Consider the following 25,944-nt stretch of genomic DNA (forward strand, 5'->3'; position numbering starts at 1 on the left):
AGACAGGATGGAGGAAAGGTCTCACCAGTGGTGATGCTTCAATGGACACATGAACACTGTCAAAGACTACTGTCAGAAAGATTCACTCTGAACATCTGAGATGCTTAACATCCAGAAGAACCTAAAGAGATTTTTTTTTTACCAAAGAGTAAAAATACAGAACAGAGACAGAGAGTAAAACTGTTATAAGACGATCTAAGAGAAATGTCTAAGGAACTAGGGAGAATCTGAAGAATGAGATGCTTAGCAACAGAAGGTACTAAAATAAGATGGATATCTGCAGTTTTAAAACTTTTTTTAAAATTTCTTTCTGTTTCTAATGCTAAAAGAAATGATGTTCTTGTTCTAAGAAGAAATGGGAACTTCATACTTGAAGAAACACAGGAGTTATGGAGACACAAGTCCCAGTCTTAGGGAGAACAATGAAATTTCCTTGACAACTGAGCAAAGGCCTAAAACCAGTCTCCTTAAAAAGAGTTTTCAGAGGGATAGACCTGGACAGGCTGCGTAGATGGGCTGAGAGCAAGGGTATGAGGTTCAACAAGGCCAAGTGCTGGGTCCTGCACTTGGGACATAACAACAACAAGCAGCTCCAGGCTTGGGGAAGAGCGGCCAGAAAGTTGCCTGGCAGAGAAGGTCCTGGGGGTTCTGGTCAACGGTGACTGAAAATGAGTCAACAGTGGCCCAGGTGACCAAGAAGGCCAACAGTGTCCTGGTTTGTACCAGCAATGGTTTGGCCAGCAAGAGCAGGTAAGTCATCCTTTCCCTGTACTCAATGCTGGTGAGGCCACACCTCAAATCCTAGGCTCAGTTTTGGTTCTCTCAGCACAAGAAAGATATTGAGGCAATGGGCCTTGCAATGGAGGAGGGCAACTGAGTTGGTGAATCATCTGGAGAACAAGTGTCATGAGGAATGGCTGAGGGATTTGGGGCTGTTAAGCCGGGAGAAAAGGCGGCTGACGGGAGACGTCATCACTGCCTACAACTTCATGAAAGGTGCTTGTGGTGAGTTTGGTGTTGATCTCTTCTTCCAAGTGACAGGTGATAGGACGAGAGGGGGAGGCTTAGATTGAATATTAGGAAAACCTTCTTTACTGAAAAGGTTCTCAGGCACTAGCAGAGGCTGACCAAGGAAGTCGTAGAGTCACCATCCCTGGAGGTATTTTAAAAAAATGGGTAGATGTGGTGCTCAGAGATATGGTTAATAGTGGACAGGTACAGCTGGACTCAAAGATCTCAAAGGTCTTTTCCAACCAGATGATTCTATGATTCTTTGAAAGGGGAAGGAGCTACATCTGGCTCAGTAACCCTGACAGGTACCGAAGGAAACAGCAAAACCCATCCGGAAGAAAACATTGAAGGGTAGTGGTAGGACTTCAAGGTTTGCCCATTGATCTAATGGATTGTGAAGACAGAATTTTGTAATTATATAAAACTACTTGGGTCAACAAGCAAAGATAACTGTAAAAGTCAACACGACTATTAGTCATGAATCATAAGCACTTCTGGGTTTTATGGTACAGGAAGGGAAAAAACAAAGCTGAAGCTGAGATGACTCACAAAACAGAAAAGAACAATGGACAGGCATATTTTGTTGTGCAAAGATACTGGTCATGTTAGCAAATAAAGGCTAGTAGAGAAGGCCAAATAATAACTAATACTACCAACTCCTGAAGAAATTCAGGATAAAATTGAAGCTTTATAAAATTTCTAGATTAATATTACAATTTAGCACTAAAGTTATTGCAATTTGATACTAATTTTAGTGATGAAAAGCTCAGCCAAAACCCACTTAAAGAAAAAGACATGTATATTCAGTAAAGGAGAACTGAAGAGGGAAAAAAACCCCTTCTAACATCAGACAGACCACAATGTCTAGATACTCGGTCCTTTAGTCAGGGTAGCGTGCTTCCTCCACCTGCAAGATGATCTTGCTGGAGTTCCCACTATGCCATGTAGGCTGGTTTATAGCATGACTATGTGGTTTGCAGTGCTGTATATGGTTTACGATATGCCAATGCTGTGATTCTGTACTGAGCTGTGACCCTGATTTGCCTTTCCTGTAGTTCCAGGAGCTCCATTAGACCTGCTTGTGTTGTTAAAGGAACTGTGTCAGGCATAGACAACAATGATTAAACAAATAGCTAAGGAACATCAGCAGAAGACTAGAAATATGGTTAAAATACTAGAGACAAGACATAAGCAAGAAAACCAGAAATCAATCTCTTGTAAATTGACTCAAGTTCAGACAACAGTGCATCCTGTAATCTTCATTTGGTAATGCCGAAAGAGTGTTATTTCACTTCAGGAAAACGTTTTGAAGCCTGCAATATTCCAGATGAATGGCTGAATCTGTAGCCACTGCTACACGCTCCCCCCCCCCAAAAAAAAAAAAAAATCAATAGCTGGTTAAAAATATTCAAAAATGCAGTAAAACAGAGAAGCATTTTGCAGAGCAAAGTTGCAATTGGCTTTGTGAGATGCTGTGTTTTATCAAATTAGAAGAGCCATATGTGGTAGGAGCATAGTTATCCATGTAAAATCTAAGAAGAAATGTACTCATTACTGTGTTCTTGTGGGTGAAGACAGGACTTGAAGTACTGCCTATAGCTAAGGTTGCCTGAACCTTCAAGTCCTATGATGTGTTTTCAATACTTTTTAAATTTTAAAGCTCTTAGCTATGAGACAATACTCTAAATGTGATTTCTGCCTCGTGCTGAATCCCAGTTGGAAAGTTTCAAGTAAAAATACTTTAGCTGTGGGCAAGAAGAGTGAAAGAACACATAGCTGGCTGCATAATATAAATTCCTTCCAGCAAGTTGGCGAGAAGTTGCCTGAGATATCATTTCCCAAGCCATGACCTGAAATGAATCAGTTGTTCCCCATGTCCCATTAGGAAGAGCAAGCCAAAAATAGATTCAAGGCTGTGCTGAAAAACTGCATTATAGACCTGAACTTTGCCATTTGAAACATAGCTGAGATGAAAAAAGCAGACAGGTATTCAGTCTGAACAGACACTGAGAAAGGATAAGGCAATATGACAGCAGTGAGCATGTGCAAATGGTGTTAAAATGTGGTCCCAGGCTGAGAAGACCAAAATCATGTTCAGCCTTTGAGCCTAAGGCTGTCTCCAGTCAAATACTGCTCTATAGCTGCCTGTATGTATTTCCAAATGTTACCATCTCTGTGGTATTTCAGATTCTGAATGCTGGAAGAAAGGAGAGCATTTCAAAAAGAGGATTTAGAGAAGGATTAAAGAGTATTTCCAAGTAAAAACCCACCCAGGCAATCACCTAAATATTAGAAGCTACAAGGAAACTTCTTTTCAAGAAGTAACCAAAACCAAACCAAGATTATTTTAATTTTATCTAAATCACTGGTGAAATTTAGGGCTTTGGGTGAGTCTGCAAGGGTGTTTGAAAAGAAACCATTTATACAAAGCACAGTGTTTAGCATTCAGTGATAAACTTGTTCTACCTGTTTAAATCAGAATAATTAGCATAATTACTTATATAGATAGATCAAATACAGTTCTAAGGAAACAGATACTTGTTTTCCTTCAAAAACTTACCTCCTTTTTGACAAGTATAATTGATAAGTTGGAAATAAGAAAACATTCTCTGCTATGAATCTCCTTGGTTGCATATCTCAAATATGGTATCATTCTTTTTCTCAGCTTTATAGAATCACAGCATCATAGAGTCATTTGGATGGAAAAGACCTTGGAGACCAACCGTACCTGTCCACTACTAACTTACCAAAAGTTAGTCTTGCCAAACCAACCTGATCGCCTTCTATGACAAAGTGACTCGGCTGCTGGATGAGGGAAAGGCTGTGGATGTGGTCTTCCTGGACTTCAGTAAAGCCTTTGACACAGTTTCTGAAGCAGAATGCTGTGAGAAACAGCCTCTGGCCTGGACAGGCGCACACTCTCCTGGGTGGAAAACTGGTTGGCTGGCCGGGCCCAGAGAGTGGTGGTAAATGGTGTGAAATCCAGCTGGAGGCCAGTGACAAGTGGGGTTCCCCAGGGCTCAGTGCTGGGTCCAGCCCTGTTCAATGTCTTTATCCATGACCTGGATGAAGGCATCGAGTGCACCCTTAGCAAGTTTGCAGATGACACTAAGCTGGGTGGAAGTGTCGATCTGCTGGAGGCTCCAAAGGGATCTGAACCGGCTGGACCGCTGGGCAGAGTCCAATGGCATGAGGTTTAACAAGGCCAAATGCCAGCTCCTGCACTTGGAGCACAACAACCCTGTGCAGCTACAGACTAGGAGAAGTCTGTCTAGAAAGCTGCCTGGAGGAGAGGGACCTGGGGGTGTTGGTTGACAGCAACTGAACATGAGCCAGCAGTGGCCCAGGTGGCCAAGAAGGCCAGCGGCATCTTGGCTTGTATCAGAAACGGTGTGACCAGCAGGTCCAGGGAGGTTATTCTCCCTCTGGACTCGGCACTGGTGAGACCGCTCCTCGAATCCTGTGTTCAGTTCTGGGCCCCTCACCACAAGAAGGACGTTGAGGCTCTGGAGCGAGTCCAGAGAAGAGCAACAAAGCTGGTGAAGGGGCTGGAGAACAGGTCTTATGAGGAAGGGCTGAGAGAGCTGGGGTTGTTTAGCCTGGAGAAGAGGAGGCTGAGGGGAGACCTCATTGCTCTCTCCAACTACCTGAAAGGAGGTTGTAGAGAGGAGGGTGCTGGCCTCTTCTCCCAAGTGACAGGGGACAGGACAAGAGGGAATGGCCTCAAGCTCCACCAGGGGAGGTTTAGGCTGGACATTAGGAAAAAATTTTTCACAGAAAGGGACACTGGGCACTGGCAGAGGCTGCCCAGGGAGGTGGTTGATTCACCTTCCCTGGAGGTGTTTAAGGCACGGGTGGACGAGGTGCTAAGGGGCATGGTTTAGTGTTTGGTAGGAATGGTTGCATTTGGTGATCTGGTGGGTCTCTTGCAACCTGGTTATTCTATGATTTTACTCATGATTCTATGATTCTAAACCATCCTCACCTCATCTGCTTATCTTTTAAGCAACTCCAGGAATGAGCGCTCCACCACCTCCCTAGGCTCGTCTGCCAGTGCCTGAGAAACATTTGCTGGAAGAAATTTTTCCTGATATCCAGTCAGAACCTGCTCTGGTGCAACTTGAGTCCATTTCCTCTCATTCTATCTCCTGTCACTGGGAGGACAGACCAGCACACATCTCACCACAACCTCCTTCCAAGCCTGTTGCTGTGTGATGAAGTCTCCCCTCAGGCTCCTCTTCTCCAGGCTAAGTTGCCCCAGGTCCCTCAGCTGCCTCTCATAACCCTTGTTCTCCCACCTCTTACCCAGCTCCATTCCCTTCTCTGGATGGTTTCCAGCCTCTCCATGTCCTACTTGGAGTGAGGGGCCCAAAACTGAACCCAGGATTTGAGATGCAGCCTCGCCACCTGTGTGTTCGGGGGCACAACCCACCCCCGCTCCTGCTGGCCACGCTGTTTCGGATCCAAGCGAAGATGCCATTGGCTCTCTTGGCCACCTGGGCCACTGCTGGCTCATGTTCAGCTTCTTTTGACCAACATCCCCAGGTCCTTGTCCTCCAGCCACACTTCCCCAAGCCTGGAGCTGCATGGGGTGTCTCAAGTGCAGGACCCAGCTATTGGTCTTGTAGAACCTCATCCCACTGGTCTCAGCCCATGGATCCAGCCTGTCCAGGTCCCTCTGCAGAGCTTCTCCACCCTCAGGCAGATCCACACTCCTGCCCAGCTTAGTGTCATCTGTGGAGATACTAAGGGGGCAGTGAAATGTTCTGTTATGTTCTGTTTTGTTTTAGCTTATGGAACATTGAAGAAATGAGGCACAGTGTAACATTTTCAGATGTTCTTCCTTTATTTCTAAGGCTAATAAAGGCCTATCTGTGCACCTGGAAAAACGTCATCTCCATCTGTACAGGTGTTACAACCATATTCTTGTCAAATGTTGAGATTTCCATTTGAATGTTGCTTGAAGCCTTGCTGTGATCTTAATGCCAGGTTCAGCTTCAACTTTAATAAGTGAATAGAGCTGAGAGAATTCAAAGTGCAGAATGACTCATTTTATTATAGAACTCTTTATGGTGAAATGATTTGAATTAATGCTAGAATAATCCCGCTCTGCCTGTGACAGCACGGTCGTATACTGCCTTCTGGTCCCAGATCCACTCTGCCCCCAGGACGACTGCTTCTACAACTGAACAGCCTAAGCTACTCTGACCTTTTTCTTTTATACCAAATCTACTTTCTGGTTGGATGAAATGGACACGAATTAGATTTTGAAATGATGATGTAATGACACAATTTCAATGTAAGGAAAGCTTACGCTGGTGTTTGTGGAAAATCAAGAGTCCTGCAGGATGGTACTTGTGATGGCTCAGGGCAGGGGTCATAAAGATGCATTGAAAGCAGCAGTTTGCAGAGCTGAGGCTTGTGTCCACTCCTCTGAGATTCCTTGTAGCGCCGTCCTTACAAAATTAGTTGCTTTAGTGGATGTATCTACACAAATAAGAAACTTTTGTTCTTTTCCTCATAGGAAAGTGTGATCACTGCTGATAATAACTGCCATTTAAATACATGAGAGTCATTCAGCATTTGGTCAAATAACTGGTTCTTCTGAATCGTAGAATCACAGAACAGGTTGTGTTGGAAGGGACCTCATAGCCCATCCAGTTCCATCCCATGCCATGGGCAGGGACACCTCCCACTGGATCAGGGGCTCAAAGTCCCATCCAACCTGGCCTTGAACACCTCCAGGGATGGGGTAGCCACCGCTACTCTGGGCAACCTGGGCCAGGGCCTCACCACCCTCCTCATGAGGTATTTCTTCCTAATGTCTAATCAAAATCTTCCCCCTTCCAATTTAAAGCCATTCCCCTCTCATCCTATTAGTCCATGCCCTTGTGAAGAGTCCCTCCCCAGCTTTCCTGTAGGTCACCTTCAGGTTGGCTTTATGAAAAGAGTATTAACTTTTCTATAACTTAAATAGAAATTAGTCATAAACTGAAAAGCTTATTTTAGAGCTTTTTCAAAGTGAAAAAATAAAGAGCAAAGTACAAGGAAGATGCATATACTGAGATACATCGTTAGATAGCCTTTCTCACTTTCCCTACTATAGATGAAAACCAAATTAATCTTCTCTTTTTCTCTTTTGTTTCCTGCCTATTGAGTAAATCCATTATTTATAAGAAAGAGAACCTTTTAAAGAGCTTCCATTTCAGCACATTTCTTCTTAAATTTAAAGTTGTCATCTCAGAAATTGAGACACATTAAGCTTCCTCCAGGCCTTGGTCCATTTGAGCTTTGCTATCTGATGCTTTTGCTTTTAGGCAGCTAAAATCTGATTATTTTTATTCAGGGATCAAAATGTGTTGACTGATCTGTAATTTTCCATCTTCAATTTTATTTTTTTAAGTTTTGTTTGGCGTGTTTGCTTTTTCTGGTCCTGAAACGTCACTTATCTGACAGGACTCCTCAAAAATGATCTCCAGTGGTTCAGAGGTTATTTGGGCTGTTTTCTCAAATATTGTAGATTGAATTCCCAGGGCCCCAGTGGTTTGACAACATCCACTTAATCTCAGTTTTGTATTCTTCCTGTTCTGTTGAGCAAAAAACATACTGTCAAGTGCCTGGTTGCAACTTTTTTGAGAGAGCTGAATGGTAGTACAGGTGACCAAATGCTCAGTGAAGGATCATGGAATCGTGGAATAGTTTAGGCTGGAAAAGACCTTTAAGATCAAGCCTAACATTGCCAAGTTCACCACTAAACTACGTTCCTAAGTGCCACATACACATGGCTTTTAAGTGCCTCCAAGGATGTGGACTCCCCTACTGCCCTTGGTAAGTCGCTGCCAGTGCTTGACAATGTTTTTGGTGAAGAAAACAAAGGAGATGAAACCTAGAAGTGCACTGGATAAAGATATGACTCACTATATACAAATATGCTTTCTTTTGCTTCAGGAATGTAGAAACCTGGACTGAAATGGGGTGTTCAAGGGTGGATAAGGCTTTGAGCACCCTGATCCTGTGGGAGGTGTCCCTACCTGTGGCAGGGGTGTGAAACTGAATGGGCTTTGAGGCCTCTTCCAACCCAAACTAGTCCATGATTCCATGATTCTATGAAGTAATCCTGCTGCTGTTGTTTTAATTAAAAAAAGAAAATTTAGATACTGTGAAGCATCCAAACCCACAGTGATGGGGCCACTAGGACAGTACCATACAATGAGGAAACAGTGCAATTATCTACAGCATTCTGCTTCCTAGACAAACTGTGAGTGTGACAGATGAACTGAGGGTTTTTTTCCCCCCAATTGCCTGGCTGGGCTGCCCAATCCAGCTGCCAAGGGACAGCTTTGCCCACCCTTGGATGCTTATGTCGGCTTGTTTCCATCACCTGAACCTCCCTCCCACCCTCTACAATGTCACTGTGGGGCTGGACCTGGTACTCAGCAAACAGGCCTGCAGCACTGCTGGAAACAGTGTTGGAAGCACCACTGGAAGAATTCCCTGCTCCTGGAGGTCAGGTATCATGCCAGCAGTGATTGCGCATCATCCCAGACATCCCCCAGCATCATTCCAGACCTCCCCCTGCATTATCCCAGTGCTATCCCCGCAGCATCCCTGCACTCTGCCTACATTACCCCAGTGCTGACCCCACATCATCCCAGCCCTGTCACCGCATAATCCCAGTACTGTCCCCACATTATCCCCGCACAGTCCCTGTATCATCCCCGCAGCATCCCAGTCCTGTCCCTCCATCATCGCTATGCTGTCCTCATGTCATCCCTGAGTGGGCCCCTCAGCATCCCTGCACTATTCCCACAGCATCCCAGTGCTTTCTCTGCACCATACCAGCCCTCTGCCCATATAATTCCTGAGCTGTCCCTGCACCATCCTCATGCTGACCCCGCGTGCTCTCAGTGCTGTCACCACATTATCCCCACGCTATCCCCACGCTATCCCCACGTCATCCTCGTGCTATCCTTGCATCATCCTCATGCTATCCCCACATCATTGTAGTGCTGTCCCTGCATCATCCCTATGCTAACCCCGCTTCATTCCCTGCTGCATCCCTGTGCTGTACCCCCACAATCCCAGCACCATCCCTGCATCATCCTATGTCCCTACAGCATTGCTGTGCACTGTCCGCATCATTCCTGCACTGTCCCCACAGCATCCCAGAGCTGCCCTTGCAGCATCTCCACGTTGTCCCCACAACATCCATCATCCATCATCCTTTCCCTCTGCCAGCACCATCCCTACACTGTCCCTACATCATCCCCGTGCTGTCCCGACTGCGTCCCAGCGCTGTCCCCGCAGCATCCCCATGCTCTGCCCGCATCATCCATCATTCCTGTGCTCTGCCAGCATCCTCCCTGCCCTGTCCCCGCATCATCCCGGCGCTGTCCCCGCATCATCCATCACCCCCGGGCTCCCCCAGCATCCTCCCTGCCCCGTCCCCGTGCGGTCCCCGCCAGCCTCCCCGCCGAATCCCAGCAGCAGCCGCAGCGCCCTGCGGGTGTCACGCCCGTGAGGAACCGGTGGGGAGGGGGCAGGATGAGCCCCCTCCCGCCGTGTCCTCGCACGTATTTATAGGCGGGCAGCCCGCAGCCACTCCGCGCCCCTCCGGTAACTTTCCCAACGCGCAGCCTCCCCCGTTCCTCTGAAAGGGGTCACGGCAGCCAACTTTACGGGGTCTCCGTCCTTCCCTGACCTCTGCTGAGCCCCCGCCTCGCTGGGCAGAGGGTGGGGAGGGAGTGGGGAGCCCCCACTCGTCGCCGGCACCGGGCTCCGCTCCATCCCGCACCGGAGCGAAACCATCAGGGGTCGCTCCATCCCGAACCGGAGGGAAAGCACTGAGGGAGGCTCCATCCCGAGCCGGAGCGAAGGCACCGGGCTCTGCTCCATCCCGCATCGGAGCGAAGGCACCGGGGGTCTCTCCCGCTTGCACCAGAGCGAAACCATCAAGGGTCGCTCCTTCCTGCACCGGAGCGAAGGCACCGAGCGAGGCTCCATCCCGCAGCGCCGGGAGCGGCTCCATCCCGAACGGGAGCGAAGGCAGCGAGCGCCGCTCCCTCCCACGCCCGAGCCGAGGAGCGGGGGACCGACGGGCTCTGCTGCCGCTGCCGCCGCGTCAGGAGGAGGATGGAGGCGGGCAAGGAGCATCCCGGGGATGCCGAGCCGGCTGTGTCCTTCCAGGCACGGCTCTGGAAGAACCTGCAGCTGGGGGGCAAGGGCCGGGGCGGCAGGGCGGCATCCGAGCGCCGCAGTGCGGAGCCCCCCGCCCCCAGCGCCAAGGGGGACCCGGCCCCCGGCACCAAGTGGAGCGGGTTCAAGCGGCGGAGGCAGGTGTTGGACCGAGTCTTCTCCTCCTCCCAGCCCAACCTGTGCTGCTCGGCAGCCGAGCCCCTGGAAGCCGGGAGCGAGCCCGGGTCCGCGCTGCGCCGGCTGCGGGAGCATCTCCTGCCCCCGGGCAAGGGGCAAGCGCGGCCGGGCGAGGAGGGGCTGCCCGGGGGCAAGGAGGGGAGGAGGCACGGAGCCCACCTTTCCCACCAAAAGAGCTCCTCGCTGCCCAGCACCGCCTGCCTGGAGCAGCTGCTGCAGGGGTCGCCCACGGCCGGCAGGAGGAGGGAGCCCGGCGCGGAGGACGGAGCGGTGAGAGGGAGAGGGGGGTCTGGAGGGGAGGGGAGAGGGCAGGGGGTGAGGAGGGATGGGGTGCTGGGTCGGGCAAGGAGACGGGGTGGTGGCCCCGGGGTGGTGGTAGAAGATGGTCCTGGGATGGGGGCAAGGTGGGAGAACAGCAGAAGTGGGAGGGAGCGCTGGGCTGCAGAGAAGAGGTGAGAGGATGGAGGGTGAGGTGGGAGGGGGTGCTGGGTCAGGGAACGAGTCGGGGTGATGGCCCCCGCGTGGGGGGCGAGGTGCGAAGACAGTGCTGGAAGAAGGTCCTGGGATGGGGAGGGTTGAGGTGGGAGGGGGCCGTGGGGAGGAGAGGCAAGAGACGGGTCTGGTGGGGAGAGGTGAGGTGCGAAGGCAGGCAGCAAGGTGGAAGAGGGTCCCGGGGAGGGGAGAGGTGGGAGAGGGTCCTGAGATGGGGGACAGGGTGGGAAGGTGGTCCTAGGGGTGGAAGGTGAGATGCAAGGACAGGAGCAGAGGTGGGGAGGTGGACACTGGGGAAAGAGATGCGAGAACAGGAGGGGAGGTAGGAGGGGGTCACAGGGTGGGGGAGAGGCAGCAGGAGGTCTGGTGAGGAGAAGCAAGGTGTGAGGATGGGAGGTGATGCAGGAAGCTGGTCCTGGGACGGGGGACAAAGTGTGAGGACAGGAGGTGAGGTGGGATGGAGTGCTGGGGCAGGAACGAGGTGGGAAGACAAGAGGTGATGCTGGAAGCTGGTCCTGGGATGAGGGAAGGGGCAAGAGGGGGCCTGACCGGGAAGAGGCGAGAGGAGGGGGGCTTAGGTGGGAGAGGGTCCCAGGGTGGGGGGGTCTGGTGGGGAGAGGAGAGATGTGAGAACAGGAGGAGATGTGGGAAGCTGGTCCTGGGATGGGAGATGAGGTGGGGGAATCTCACAGTGGGGAAGACGTGAAAGGATGGGGACTTGAGGTGAGAGGCCGTCAAGGGGTGGAGGTAGAGGCAGGAGAGTGTCATGGGATGGGGGACAAGGTGGTCACTAGAGAAGGTAGGTGAGGTGTGAGAAAAGGAGCTGATGTGGGAAGCTGGTCCTGGACTGGCAAGCAAAGTGGGAGGGCAGGAGGTGAAGTGGAAGTGGGTCTTGTGGAGGAGGGAAGAGGTTAGAGGTTGAGGTGTGAGGTAGGAGATGGCGCTGGGGCCAGAGATGAGGTGGGAAGGTGGTCGCCGGGCGGGGGTGGGGTGTTCAGATGCAAAGACAGGAGGTGATGCAGGAAAGTGGTCCTGGGATGAGGGCAAGATGTGAGGCGGTCCTGGGGGTGAAAAGGTGAGAGGATGGGGGGCGAGATGGGAGGGGATCCCGGGGTGAAGTAGAGGCAGGAGGGGGTTCTGGTGGGGAGAGGAGAGGTTCAAGGACAGGATAGGAGTTGGAGGGATTCCTAGGGTGGGGGGTGAGGTGGGAAATTTGTCAGTGGAGAAGGGAGATGAAGTGCAAGGACAGAAGGTGATGCGGAAAGCTGGTCCTGGGATGGGGAGTGGTGTCAGAGAGGATCATGGAGGTGAAGATGAGAGAGGATGGGGGTCAAGGTGGGAGGGAGTCACAGGCCAGGGAGCGAGGAAGGAGGAGGTCATGGCTTGGGGGACAAGGTGTTCATGGAAGAAGGGAGGTGAGGTGTGAGGACAGGAGGTGATGCACGTAGGTGATCCTGGGATGTGGGTTGAGGTGAGAGGGGGTCATGAGGTGGGGGGCAAGGTGGGAGGGGAGTCTGGTGTGGGGAGATGAGGTGGTAGTACAGGAGGAGAGGTGGAAGATGGTTACTGGGGGATGGAGGTGAGAGGACAGCAGGTGAGGTGGGAGGGGGTCACGGGGCCAAGGAGAGTTGGTAAGGTTGTCACTGATGGGGGGAGGCAAGGTGCAAAGGGGGTCCAGGGATGGGGGCCTTGGGGGTCGAGGTAGGAGGGGATCACAGGGGTAGAGGCGAGGTGCGAGGACAGAAGGTGATGTGGAAAGTTGGGTCCTGGGATGGGGGATGAGGTGGGGAGGGTGTCAAGGGGTAGGAGGTGAGGTGCGAGGACAGGAGGAGAGGTGGGAAGATGGTCCTAGGATGAGGGGCAAGGCACAAGGAGGTCACAGGGCAGAGGGCGAAGCAGAGGGAGGGTCATCTGGGGAGAGGCAAGGTACAACAGCAGGAGTCAAGGAAGGAGGGTGGACTATCAGGAAGGTGATGACAAGGGATGGAGGTGAGAGGACAGGAGGTGAGGTGGGAAGGTGGTCCCTGAGGAGAGAGACAAGGTGGGAAGTTGGTCCCCAGGCCGGGGAGGTGGGAAGGTAGTTCTGGAAAGGGGGTCGAGGTGGGGAGGGGGTCCTGAGGAGAGAGGGAGGTGAGAGGATTGGAGGTGAGGCAGGAAGGTGACTTCTGGGGAAGGGAGATGAAGTGTGAGATGAGAGGTTAGGTGGAAAAATGGTCCCTTGGAGGCAGGTGAGGCGAGAGGACAGGAGGTGAGTCAAGAAGGTGGCCTCTGGTGAAGGGAGATGAGGCGAGAGGGCAGGAGTCAAAGTGGGAAGGAGATGGAAAGGGAAGTGAGGTGTGGAGGCAAGAGGCAGGGTGTGAAGGTGGCCTTGGAATTAGGGGCAAGGTGAGCAGTTGGTCCTGGGATGAGGGGCAAGGTGTGGAGGTGGTCCTCAGAGAGAGAAGTGAGGTGTGAGGACAGGAGGAAGGCAAGATGAAAAGGCGGCTGCTGGGGAAGGGCAGAGAGGTGCAAGAACAGAAGAAGTGGTGGGAAGATGACCATGGCTGGTGCTGCTCCCAGCCCACTGATGCGAGGGGACCTTTGTCTCAGGGGCAGCCCGCTCAGCCCTGCAGACGCACCACCACCTTGGGACTGGGCTTGGGGCAGTGGTGGTCCCTTCCCCTGTGTTGTGATGAGCGATGTCATGGGGCCGTGCCTGCGCTGTGCCGTACAGGGTGTTTGTACTCTCAGGCAGAAGCAGCCTCCCTCAGCTCAACCTTGTATAAACTATGTGGAGATTCTGGGTCCCGAGGGCTGAAGCTGGGGTTTGGTCACAGCAGAGTGGGTGCCTTTGCCTGTCCACAGAGCCCCTCACTGCTGATCTCTGTCCTTGATGCTCCCAGCACTGCTTTTGCTCAAGGTAACCCCTGCTTTTTCCTTGCCTGCTTACCCAAAATTGAATTATTTCACTTAATTTCCACAGAACACCCAAACTACTCGTGTAGATTTGGTAGACGGTAGATAATTAATTGGCAGAACATACCAGGCGCCGTCACAGGCGGCTGTCGGTTCAGGCTGATGGAATAGTCATTCTTCCCTCAGCGTTGGGGGAAGGTAGAGAACAGAGCCATAGCTCTTCTGACTGTCAGTTGTGAAATTAACTGGTGCAGCCAGCATTGGTAGGGGCTGCCGAACCCTGGAATAAATTTCCTGGTAGAGAAGTGCAAAATATATGAGTCATTCTGGAGTTTGTGTAATTCTAAGCAGTCATCCACTTTTTGCAGGAATAGTTGACTAATACACATTATTATATATTGTCTTCTGTCATAATTAAGGAGAAATGAGTAGCTGAAGTATAAGGCACAATCTGTTTGGTGTCAAAAAGAATTGTATGAATCTGTTTGGATTCTGTCAGGGTTGCAGAACCTATGGTCATAATCTAGTGAGGAGTGGTCGTGGTTTTGTGGCAGGTTGCAAGCTTCCCTTGAGGTCAGCATTGCCTTTGTGACCAGAGCCAGCTGTTGTCTTTATAAAGATGATCAAAGTTCATGTCCGAGTCCCACACAGTCATTCTGGTCATAAGCACCGTGCTGACTCAAAACTGCTGTGGTTGTCCCTGGGTAAATCGTGCTTGCAAATGTTTTCGGTTGTTGCTTCTTGACATGGGATTGTTTTGACAGGCGTTTACGGAGTGGGCATTTCCCTTTAGTGGTCAGGACCTTTCTACCCCCTCCTTGGCTCACAAAGATGCATTGCAAATTTTAAGTGTTATTGTTCAGGACTACAGGATATTCTGCTTTAAAGACTACTGCACCTAGGGATTAATAAATATGAAAATATGGAGTGTTTTCCAGTGCTGTTCTGCTGTTGAGACAAAGAAACGTCTCATTTATTTACAAACATGTCAATTGTTATTTAGTAATGAGGGCTTTGCTCTTGTTTTGAACAAGGTACAGTCATAACATTTAGAAAGAATACTGCTAATCAAAACAAAGTTTTACCCGAGCTTTTTAACAGTTGTCTTTAATTAGCAGGATTATGGCCAATTCCTCCAGGCATTTTCTAGTATTAACTTGGGCTGTGCCTGCATACCAAAATTGCTGGGTTTGGTATTTAATAAAGCTTGTTACATCCCTTGCGTGTTGGTGGAGTTTGCAGAGCTGTTGATCATGAAGTTTGTTTTGGAGGGATCATTTGAAACAGCTATTCTGATGTTCTGTAGTCCAGACATCCTCTGTTCTTCTCATCTCTAGAGGTACAATCTCACTCAGATTATTAAATCTCACCAGCTTCACTGAGCTGTGTTGGCGAAATGAGACTCAGAGCGTGGAGAACTGTCTTCAGTTGTGTCTGGTACTTGTCAGTGCTCTGTTACAGAGCAAGGAGCTTCCACTGTGACTGCTGAAGCTTCCAGTGCAGTGCATTTCAGGACTCAAGCCTGGAACACTGACCTCTGGACAACAGGGTTCCTGCCTAGCTTCAGTCATGGCATTTACATCTCTCTGAGGATTTGGGATTAGAAGCCTGGCAACACATTTGGAATAGCTTAGCAATTTTCCAGATCCAAGTTTTACTTACAGCAGCACAGAGTTTCAGATCTCTACATGCTCGAAGATCAAGGAAACCCTAGTAGCTAACTGAGTCAAGAACATGAAATTAAATCATTCAGAAGTAAAACAATACTAGAATTACAACTTGCTATAAGATGTAAGTAAGATTTGGTGGAAAAGCAAATGCCACTGCTTGTTCAGATCAAGGATCAAGCCTGTTGAATATTTTAACAAATATATACAGGAAAAGTTCTACTAAATCTTTTAAGGGAGATGGCAGGGAAAAACAAAATCCCATGAGCTGTCAAATTTCTTGTGCTTTTAAGCTGAAATGATGCAGTTGTCATTGGTGAAAAGGAGGGCAGTTTAGTGCAGTGGATGGTTGCTGTAAACTGCTGTCCTTTGGATTTAATCTTGGGATGCACTTTTTTGTGTAGTCAAACCATTTAAAAGTAATTTGAAGTAATAAAAACGAGTTATAGTGATGCTGCATTGGATGTGGACAGTTTATCAGAGGCCTTGTTGTCTCAGCAGTGAATAAAGCTGATATTGTAGTGAACAGGACTGGCATCTTTGCTCCAGTAAAGATAGATGTACATTTCAGAGTGAAGTCTTATGCAAGGGATGACCATCACATATGAGCACTAACTACTGATCCCCTGAAGACTGAATACTTCTCAAGGCTGTCGTTGAATAGTTTTGAGGAGAGAAGGGCATCATAAGCACTGTATTTGTTGTCAGGAAACATAGGTTCCTTTTAAAGCGTAGCCAAAGATGTGTAAATACGGTTTGTTGGGACAAGGAAATATACATGTGGGATTAAACGTCATCCTTCTTCCAGCTTCCAAAAGCTGTATTGTAGGTTTGCTTGGCCAAACCAAGACATGACATCTGCTCACCTTCATCCAGGGAAGTTGTGGCCAGGATGAATGGGGCTTTGAGCCCCTGATCCAATGGGAGATGTCCCTGCCCATGGCAGGGGGTTGGAATTAGGTGATATTTAAGGTTCCTTCCAACTCAAACCATTCTGAGATTCATTCTATGATTCTAGGTGTGCAGGCTGAGGTTGGTGGGTGCCTCTTGGAGTGTTTCATGGGCAGAAGGTGAGCCTCCAGGGCTCTGCTGCTCTGTGTCTGACTGTGCTACCCTGTGCCAAGGCAGTGCAGTAAGGGTTCCTCCACTGGTGCCTTTTAATTTGCACCTTCTTGCTATTGGGATCTTGGATTTATCTAGCAATGCCTGTACCAGCTCTCCAGTTCCATGGTTACAGGGATAAACCGGAGGTGTGGGAGGGCTCTGGGGTTATTAAAGGTGGAAGGTTAGGGCTACTGTTCAACCTTGAGATGTATAGCCATAGGAAATGAAGCTTCATTAGTTTTGTGGCACACAGGACCATTTCCTTGATTAGCAATTATCCTTCATACCTACCTTTGTGTGTCTTCATGGTCAGAGACTGGATAACAGTGGTCTTGATCATATGCCAGAGCATGGTGCAAGAAAGAGATCAGAGAACAATTGAAAACAGAGCTATGTAGGTAGATAGAAGGTTCCTCCTGTGCTCTCAGTGATGTGCAAGTACTGCTCCATATGGTTGGTGTCAGAGAGCTAGTGGTGTGGACATTTTGCTTAGAGATATGATTTAGTAGTGGACAGGTATGGTTGGATGTGGTCATCTAAAAGATCTTTTCCAATATAGGAATTCTATGATTCTGTGATTCTACGACATGAGATAGACCTGTGGAACGGGGGTAGTTCAGTGAGCTGGGCCATATGGAGAGAGACTGAACTTCCAGAGCAAGGAGCATGCATTGTACTAAGGAGTCTCTGAGGGAGAAAGGGAAGAGGAGTGATTGAACAGGAGCAGAAGCAGAGCTGCGAGGAAGCCTGAGGAGAATAGAGGAGAATTTTGAATTTAAGGGATTAGATTCTTGGGGATGCAGAGCTGATAAGGATGCATCCTGATAAGGATGCCGTGACAAGCATACTGTGCACAACTTCCTGCCTACACCAGCATAAATCCATATGTGGCTTGGAGCCCCAGGAGTCAGTGAAGTTACAGAAGCAGGAAATTTGGCTCATTTGTTCTAACTGGCAGATGCCATAGATCACATTTTGGTAATTGATCCAGCCAGTGAAGGCAAATGAACACAATAAAGACAAAATAGAAGGAAGAAAATGTCACTGAAAAGTGACACAGATGATGTTTCCTAAAAGAGTCTTAATTGCTACTTCAGATTTCTAAGTGAAAAAGTGAAGGTGGTGAGGGAAATTGAACAATTCTACCTGTCAGGGGTTACATTTTCCTGAGACAATGCCAACCAAAACTTGGAAGTGTAGGAGAGACCTGATTTACACAGGTACATAGTTTGAGTGCAGCAATATTCCTAGAGCAAGGGCGATATTTTAAGCAATGATGAAAAGTTTGCTTAGGGGTTCTGGCCATGAACACATAGGGAGTAAGTATATGATCAAATTTACAAGGGCCTGTAGTAACAGGACTATGGGGAATGGCTATAAAGTGGAGAGGGGAAGATTTAGATTACACATAACGAGGAATTATGAACATGAATATGAGCCAGCAGTGGCCCAGGTGGCCAAGAAGGCCAATGGCATCTTGGCTTGTATCAGAAACGGCGTGACCAGCAGGTCCAGGGAGGTTATTCTCCCTCTGGACTCGGCACTGGTGAGACCGCTCCTCGAATCCTGTGTTCAGTTCTGGGCCCCTCACCACAAGAAGGATGTTGAGGCTCTGGAGAGAGTCCAGAGAAGAGCAACGAAGCTGGTGACAGGGCTGGAGAACAGGCCTTATGAGGAACGGCTGAGAGAGCTGGGGGTGTTTAGCCTGGAGAAGAGGAGGCTGAGGGGAGACCTCATTGCTCTCTCCAACTACCTGAAAGGAGGTTGTAGAGAGGAGGGTGCTGGCCTCTTATCCTAAGTGACAGGGGACAGGACAAGGGGGAATGGCCTCAAGCTCCGCCAGGGGAGGTTCAGACTGGATATCAGGAAAATCTTCTTCACAGAAAGGGTCATTGGGCACTGGAACAGGCTGCCCAGGGAGGTGGTTGATTCACCTTCCCTGGAGGTGTTTAAGTCACAGGTGGACGAGGTGCTAAGGGGCATGGTTTAGTGTTTGATAAGAATGGTTGGACTCGATGATCCGGTGGGTCTCTTCCAACTTGGTTATTCTATGTTTCTATGAATTTTTTTCACAATGAGGGTGGTGAGGCCCTGCTCTAGGTGGCCCAGAGCAGTGGTAGCTGCTTCATCCCTGGAGGTGTTCAAGGCCAGATTGGATGGGGCTTTGAGCACATGATCCAGTGGGAGATGTCCCTTCCCATGGCAGGAGTGTTGGAATTAGATGAACTTTAAGTGCGGGGTGGAACTGGATGGGCTTTGAGGTACTTTCCAATTCAAACCATTCTATGGTTCTATGAAGTGTTTCGGTTAGGTCAGAAAAGCATTGAGCTTGTCAGTAGAAACTACACAGAGAGAGAAAGCAGGAGTGAAACACTGTTGCTAGCATTCATTTCTTTTCCAGAGAGATGTTGCAATATCTCCCAGTTATTTGTTTCTCCAAGAGTTTAACCTGATTTTACCCAAGGGTGTCCTGCGTTGCCCTCTCTTGTTGCAGTACTAGTTTCTGATAACAGGTTTATCTTCTTGCAGCTTCAGACCCATTAGCCTGTTCCGTATGCTCTGTCGGCTTCTGACCAGTCTGTCAACTTACAGCATTTTAATTCAGTGTCTCAGCATTGCTGACATGCAAATCAAAGATGGCACAATATAATTGTATTTAATTATGTCCTGAATAACCTCTGTTTAATTAACTGAAGAGTCTCTTCATAGTTTTCAGTGAGCTGCGTCTCTTTTCAGAATTGGCCAGTTCGCTTTTATACTTACATGAACTACTTAGGTATTTACAAAGGATCTAGTGGCAGCTGCTGATTTACTGTTTATCCATGGCCTCATTTAAGCTTTACTTTTCTTTTTTAGCCCTGCCTTTACTGCTCATGTGTAAATGTGTTCATAGGTAATTGCATTGATAATACTATAGAGCTGGTTGGTAGGAATTACAACAGTCCTTGCACTCAAGAAAGGAAAGTGCTTGTTGTCTACTGAGAGACTCTGCTGTGAAGCGATGAACTTTTGGTGTAGATTCTTGCTGGATTTTGAATGACTGTGTCAAGACTCTGACACTTCATGTGTGTACTTCATACCAGACTGAACTATGCCCAATTTTAACTTTAAAAAGACAAAACCTAGGTTTTATGGGGATTAGAGTTTGCCTGAAGAAGTATTGAATAATGGTTTTTGCCTCAACAAGTGTTGAAAAATGCTTTTCTCCTCTTGTTAAAATGCTGGATGCTGATCATTATCAGGCTTATTGATAAGGCTTGTCACCAAAAATGTTGCAAAGAGAAGTATTTCTTAACATTTTAAAAGATATGACTGGAACAGTTTCAAATCTACTAGCATGTCATTCGAACCCAACCCTGCAGGTAGTTCTAATTTAACTGTTCTGTCTTGTGATGTGATACTTCTATGTACATAGGCCCACGTGTCATCTTTCTTCTGCCTCTTGGATAAGTTGCTGGTCCTTGGCAAGGCAGTGGGAACCCTGTGTGAATCTGCATTCAGCTTTTCCTCCCCAACCCTAATGCTGATCCTAGATCTCAGATTATGTAAGCACTATCGTCTAGGGAATTTTTAGGCTGTAACTATAATGTAAGCCCTGAAGTTCTAAGTTTAAAAAGAAAATGTTTTTCTCTTCTCTTGTAAAAGAAGGGAGATCTTTATGCTACTTATGCCCTAGACTTAACCTGTAGTAGATTTAATTTATCAAAATGACAAACTCGATCACTTAGTTCACATTAGTTTACATTTTGCTTGATTAGTTCACATTTTGTTTTGTGTAGTGTTCATGTTCTACTCAGGCATACAATAGTGTGTGGTCCTTGTATTTCTGCAGTGATAATCTGATGATAATCAGTAGCAGGCACACAGAAAAATGATCCCTCTGGACTTGTGGGTGTTGGAGTCTTGTGGGGCAACTGATTCATACCTTGCTACCATGCCAGAGAGTTTGTTTTTCAGATACTTAGAGCTATGATAGATCACCATCATTGAAAAATCTGGCTTTGATAGACTATCTGTATGAGAAGTGGGACCTGAGGATAAAGCTGTTAGAGCACTCTGCTCTTTGGCAGTAAAGCTACCTTGTTACTCATGTTTCATTTAAGTTATTTTTTGGTGGAGAGCAAGACTGTGTCTCAGCAAATTAGGTAATTATAAGGACAGTGAGCAGTCTTCCACTTCTTCGTGCTCTGCTTGCATGTTGCTGATTCACTTTCCCATGCAGTCACTTGGCAAAATAAAATTTGTAGCTGCAGGCTATTGACCAAATAAAACCTTTGCTTTTAAATTCTTAAAATTTCCTCAGTGCTTAATTCATAGACTCACAGAATCACAGGAGAGTTTGGGTTGGAAAGGACCTCAAAGCCCATCCAGTTCCAACTCCCTGCCATGGGCAGGAACACCTCCCAGTGGATCAGGCTGCTCAAAGCCCTATCCAACCTGGCCTTGAACATCTTCAGGAATGGAGCAGCCACCATTTCTCAGGGCAACCTGGACCAGGGCCTCCCCATCCTCACAGGAAAACAGTTCTACCTAAAATCTCATCTTAATCTTCCCTCTTTCAGCTTAAAACCATTCCCCATTGTCCTGTCCCTGCACTCCCTGATAAAAAGCACCTCCCCAGCTTTCCTGGAGCTCCTTTCAGTTCTGGAAGCTCCTCTAAGGTCTCTCCAGAACCTTCTCTTCTCCAGGCTGAACAACTCCACTATCTCAGCCTGGCCTCATAGCAGAGGTGCTCCAGCCATTGTGTCATCTCCATGGCCTCCTCTGGACCTGTTTCAACAGTTTGATATCCTTCTTATATTGGTGATTCCAGAACTTGACACAGGACTCCAGGTGGAGTCTCATGAAGGGTGGAGTAGAGAGGTGGAAAGTTTTGTATTTCATTAAGTTTAAATATTTTTCACTCATCTTGATGAGAAAGTGGGAGAGGCAGTAGCACTGTATACACTACACTGTGTTTGGGTGTTACATCAATCTTTTCAGAGCATTCCATATTAAATCCTATTACTTTCAGAGAAATGTGATTTTACAACTTGTTTTTAAAGAAAAGACTACATATGCAAAATGTTTGCATTAAAGTTTCCCTAAGGGAGTGATGATGGGGTGATCTATTAGTACTACTCTGTCACCAGATTTTTCTGTGGATGGTCAGATGAGTTTCAAGTCATTAGCACTGACTAGCAGTCTGGTAATCACTTGGTATTTTATCCTTACAAGTGAGGTTTTGTGTTTGGAGCACACTTCTTCCTGTTAAACCCAGTTCTTGCTCTGATGCATTTGATTTGTACCATCGCTGATGCTGAAAATAAAACTTTTGGCTGTTGTTGGATATGGTGCTTGTGTTCCCCACGTTCCCACCTACTTCAGCAGGGCAAGCCTTTAATTGCTAGGCTGGGTGGCTGATGCTGTAACTCATACTAGAGATGGCTGCTGAATTCCTCATCAGTTAATTAATTCATCCTTTTGCGATCCTGTGTCTTACACTCCAGAAGACAGGGAAGCTGGAAATGATGTGCAAACATGACCACAGAAAGTTCCAGTCCCAGTGTTTCACGTCCCTGCTGAAGTTTTCCTAACCTGGAGGCCCTGCTTGACTTAGCATGTTGATAGGCTGTTTTCCCTGGGAACTCTATATGCAATAGAATTCTGTCACGAACAGTGCAGCTGATGGTCACAGGATGGGGTATAAAAGATGGATTTCTTGACTTCATTATTCTTTTGGTTGATGTAATTGCAAGTCCAAACACTTTCTGTTTCCCACTAAGTGGAGAAATTCTGGAACAGATGACTGATGCTTTAACCACTGCTTGTCAAAGGGATTTTGATCAACTTAACATTCTTCTGCCACCTCCCCCTAACTCTTTCTTTACTGAGGTGTTATATTTCTTATTGCCTTTCGGGAGATAAGTAGTTTGTGTCTCCAGGAGTGTTGCTTTTTCCCTCTATTTTTTTTCCTCTCTGAAGAAACATAGCAGAGCAAAAATCCATGTTGAATTACAGATATGCTGTTCTGCTAAAGTGTCTTTCATGGGTGAAATGCCTCAGAAACCCACGTAGAGCTTGTTCTGTCAGTAGGAAGGGAACATCAACTACCGGGACACATTTTGTTGAGCTGTCAAAATGTTACAGTACCTGCAGCGTTTTCTCTGAACTGTCTCTTTGTTTTGATACTGGGAAGGGTGAATCCCTCTAAGCAGAATTTATTCATTCCTTCAGCCTGGTCTGTCATTCTCGGCTGTTAATTCTTTTAGATCTTCTTTTAAATTACTTACTGCTTTACATCCCTTATATTAACATCAAAAGTTCCTGCAAAAAATCCAGAGGAACAACAGTACAGAGTCTGAACAAAATACCATATTTCAGACTTTACTCAAATATGTGTAAATCTAACTCCTTATAATTTGTAATTTTTCTGTAGCTTCCCTCTGGCCGTTTGAAAGGGGAGGGAGGAAGTAGATGGCATTCCAGAAAAACAGACCCAATTATTTTACTATTATTTTAGCCACAGGCATTGTTAAGATGCTCTGTAAAACTCAGTGTCAAAAGAGCTATTGGGATGCTGCAGCATCAAAACTTCAGCTCTCCTCATTCCATCCTGTTCTGGGGAAGATCTGCAACTGTTTCTCGAGAAAATCATATTCAAGTATGAGTCACAAAATGTGATATCAGGCAGATTTGGTATATTTTTTGAGTATTTTTTGCATAAGGAGGTTGGTGTTAGCCTGAACGCCAGGCATGCTGTGGATAGGAGGCCGTTTGGTTTTGATGTGTCGGGTCTGGAGGCATTCAGTTTGCCGTCTCTGCTGTTCTGTGATCTTAAATGATCATAGACAAATAATCCTTTTGAAAGTTTGAAAGCATTTGATGAACAAGGTAAAACTGAAGTGCCTCACAGATTCTTTGTGCAGCCTACCTAATTAAGCCACTCAGTACCTTGCAGTTAATGAATGTCCTGATTGGTTTCTCACTTTGCGAGAGATGTTCTGTTTCACATCTCTCATGTAAGAGATTCTTGTGCTGTTGAGACACTTGTTTGCTGCTTTGGATGTCAGTTACTGAATCACCAGCCTGACTGCCCTGTAGCTAATGATAAATATTTTATGAAGATTTTAGATAGACACCAAAATCTTCTGTGTAGCTCTTGAAGGGTGAGAACCCAGACACTTCTCTGCTGCCTGTGTTTGGTTAAGGTAGCTTATGTTGCAGCTCGTGTAAGTACAAGAGAAGAAGATCTACAGCTACTGCTTTTTTTTTTTTTTGGTGATGGTGAGCCAAGGTCTCTTTCCAACCCATTTCTCTCCATTTCTGGAGCCTAGAACAGAGCACACGACAGAGGCCACTGGTCTCAGTCTGTGTTGGTTCTCTGTGTTGTGTCAGACCCAATGCCTGTGAAAGAAGTTGAGACTACCTCTAGAAGCTAATACTTGTCCTTCATTTTCAGCTGTGGCAAAGCTTCTGTGCTCTGTCCAGAACACTTAACTACCTTCCAGGAACTATTAGATGCTTCCTTTATCCCCAGATCTAGAAAACTCTACCTATTCATTTAAGCCGTGACTCAAAAATACCCAGATGATTATGTCTGGCAAATGGCTCTAAATTCTTGGAAAGAGGGGACAGAACTCTTCCCAGCAGGACAAAAAAACAAATGCTGACTTCCTATTGTATTTCCTGTCATTCTTATTTGAACAGTTATCAAATGACAGTTTCTGCACAGCAGAGAGAGTGTCTGAATTTCTAGGAGGCTTGATGAAAAATAAAAAGAATTACTGAGCTCTGTTAATTGAAAGTAAGGAGTGGAGCTTCAGCTTTTCATTTTAAGAGCATCCTTGTTCTCACAATGAAAGGCTCATTGCCCTCTTTGTCACAGACTTCTTATATTCTGCTACACTTTTAATAACTCCACTTTTAAATTTTGAACATTATTGGCATTAGTTGGGTGCTCTGATGTTCTACATTACTATAGTCAGCACAACATTAGTATGAAAATTGTTTTACGCCACTAGAGTGGGCTTTTGCAGTCTGGTTTTCTACTACACTTTAATGAAAATAAACAGTAATGCCAAGTGAGACTCAACTGGAGTCCAGGAAATGTGAAGGATATTCATATGCATATTCATATGCATATTCATAATGGAGCAGCTGTTTTAGTTATATAAAGTGACGAAGCTGGTGAAGGGGCTGGAGAACAGGCCTTATGAGGAATGGTTGTTAAGCCTGGAGAAGAGGAGGCTGAGGGGAGACCTCATTGCTCTCTATAACTACCTGAAAGGACGTTGTAGAGAGGAGGGTTCTGGCCTCTTCTCCCAAGTGACAGGGGACAGGACAAGAGGATATGGCCTCAAGCTCCTCCAGGGGAGGTTTAGGCTGGACATTAGGAAAAAATTTTTCACAGAAAGGGTCATTGGGCACTGGAACAGGCTGCCCAGGGAGGTGGTTGAATCACCTTCCCTGGAAGTGTTTAAGGCGCGGGTGGATGAGGTGCTAAGGGGCATGGTTTAGTGTTTGATAGGAATGGTTGGACTCGATGATCCAGTGGGTCTCTTCCAACCTGGTTATTCTATGATTCTATGATTCTATGAACCCTTGTGTGATCCATAAAATCCCTCTCTGAGTTACAAAAATCGGGAATTTTAATCTTTATCATGTTTATAAGATTTATATCCAAGATTCAGCTAATAAACATAGTTCAGTATGCAGAGTAACAGTTTGTCTTCTCATTAAATGCAGATGCCAAGGTTTATATGATGGTGTTTTCTGTGAGTTTATATGGAATAACAACAGGAATGACAACAGGAATAGTCTAATTATCTTGATGTGTTGGAGATCTGTGGTATGAAATGAAGGGATTTTCCTTTTGGAGTTGGAACTACAGAGTTTGGGGGGAGAGGCTCAGGGAATTGGTTTTGGTTGTTTTTTTTTCCCTGCTGTTTCATAATTGGATGCATTTGTTGTCATGCTTCCAGACTAGAAACACACAGTAGGGGACTGTGTGGTTCTGTGTGGGGCAGGCACACTGGACATGAGGCTGTGTCACTACTCGGGTATGGAGTGTGCTGCGTCTGGGATTATAGGTGGTATTTTAGGGGTAAGTGACTTAGATTTGTCTTGGTATGCTGGAAGTGGGTTCCTAGTACTACAGGAAAGCTGGAGAGGGGTTTTTGATCAGAGCGTGCAGGGATAGAACCAGGGGGAATGGTTTTAATCTGAAAGAGGGGAGATTGAGATGAGGTTTTAGGAAGAAATGTTTTCCTGTGAGGGTGGGGAGGCCCTGGCCCAGGTTGCCCAGGGAAGTCATGTGTACCCCATACCTTGAGGTGTTCAAGGCCAGGATGGATGGGGTTTTTGGCCCCCTGATCCTGTGGGAGCTGCCTCTGCCCATGGCAGGGGTTGGAACTGGATGGGC

The 25,944-nt window shown here is 47.2% G+C and overlaps 1 protein-coding gene across 4 annotated transcripts in view; it reads left to right on the top strand.

The window, feature by feature from the left end:
• The first annotated feature begins 10,118 nt into the window (after window positions 1-10,118).
• The window catches only part of MCTP1 (multiple C2 and transmembrane domain containing 1), a 294,838-nt gene continuing 279,012 nt past the window's right edge, over window positions 10,119-25,944 (top strand). For 3 of the 4 annotated variants that reach the window (XM_069881062.1, XM_069881063.1, XM_069881066.1), the window contains exon 1: window positions 10,119-10,653. In XM_069881062.1, coding sequence (XP_069737163.1) covers window positions 10,144-10,653 — 510 coding nt within the window. In that variant the 5' untranslated portion in view covers window positions 10,119-10,143. Of the gene's footprint in view, window positions 10,654-13,732; window positions 13,775-25,944 lie in introns of those variants that run through there. The other variant, XM_069881065.1, reaches the window with a different exon arrangement.

This window comes from Phaenicophaeus curvirostris, chromosome Z (assembly GCF_032191515.1).
Source record: "Phaenicophaeus curvirostris isolate KB17595 chromosome Z, BPBGC_Pcur_1.0, whole genome shotgun sequence".
NCBI lineage: Eukaryota > Metazoa > Chordata > Aves > Cuculiformes > Cuculidae > Phaenicophaeus > Phaenicophaeus curvirostris.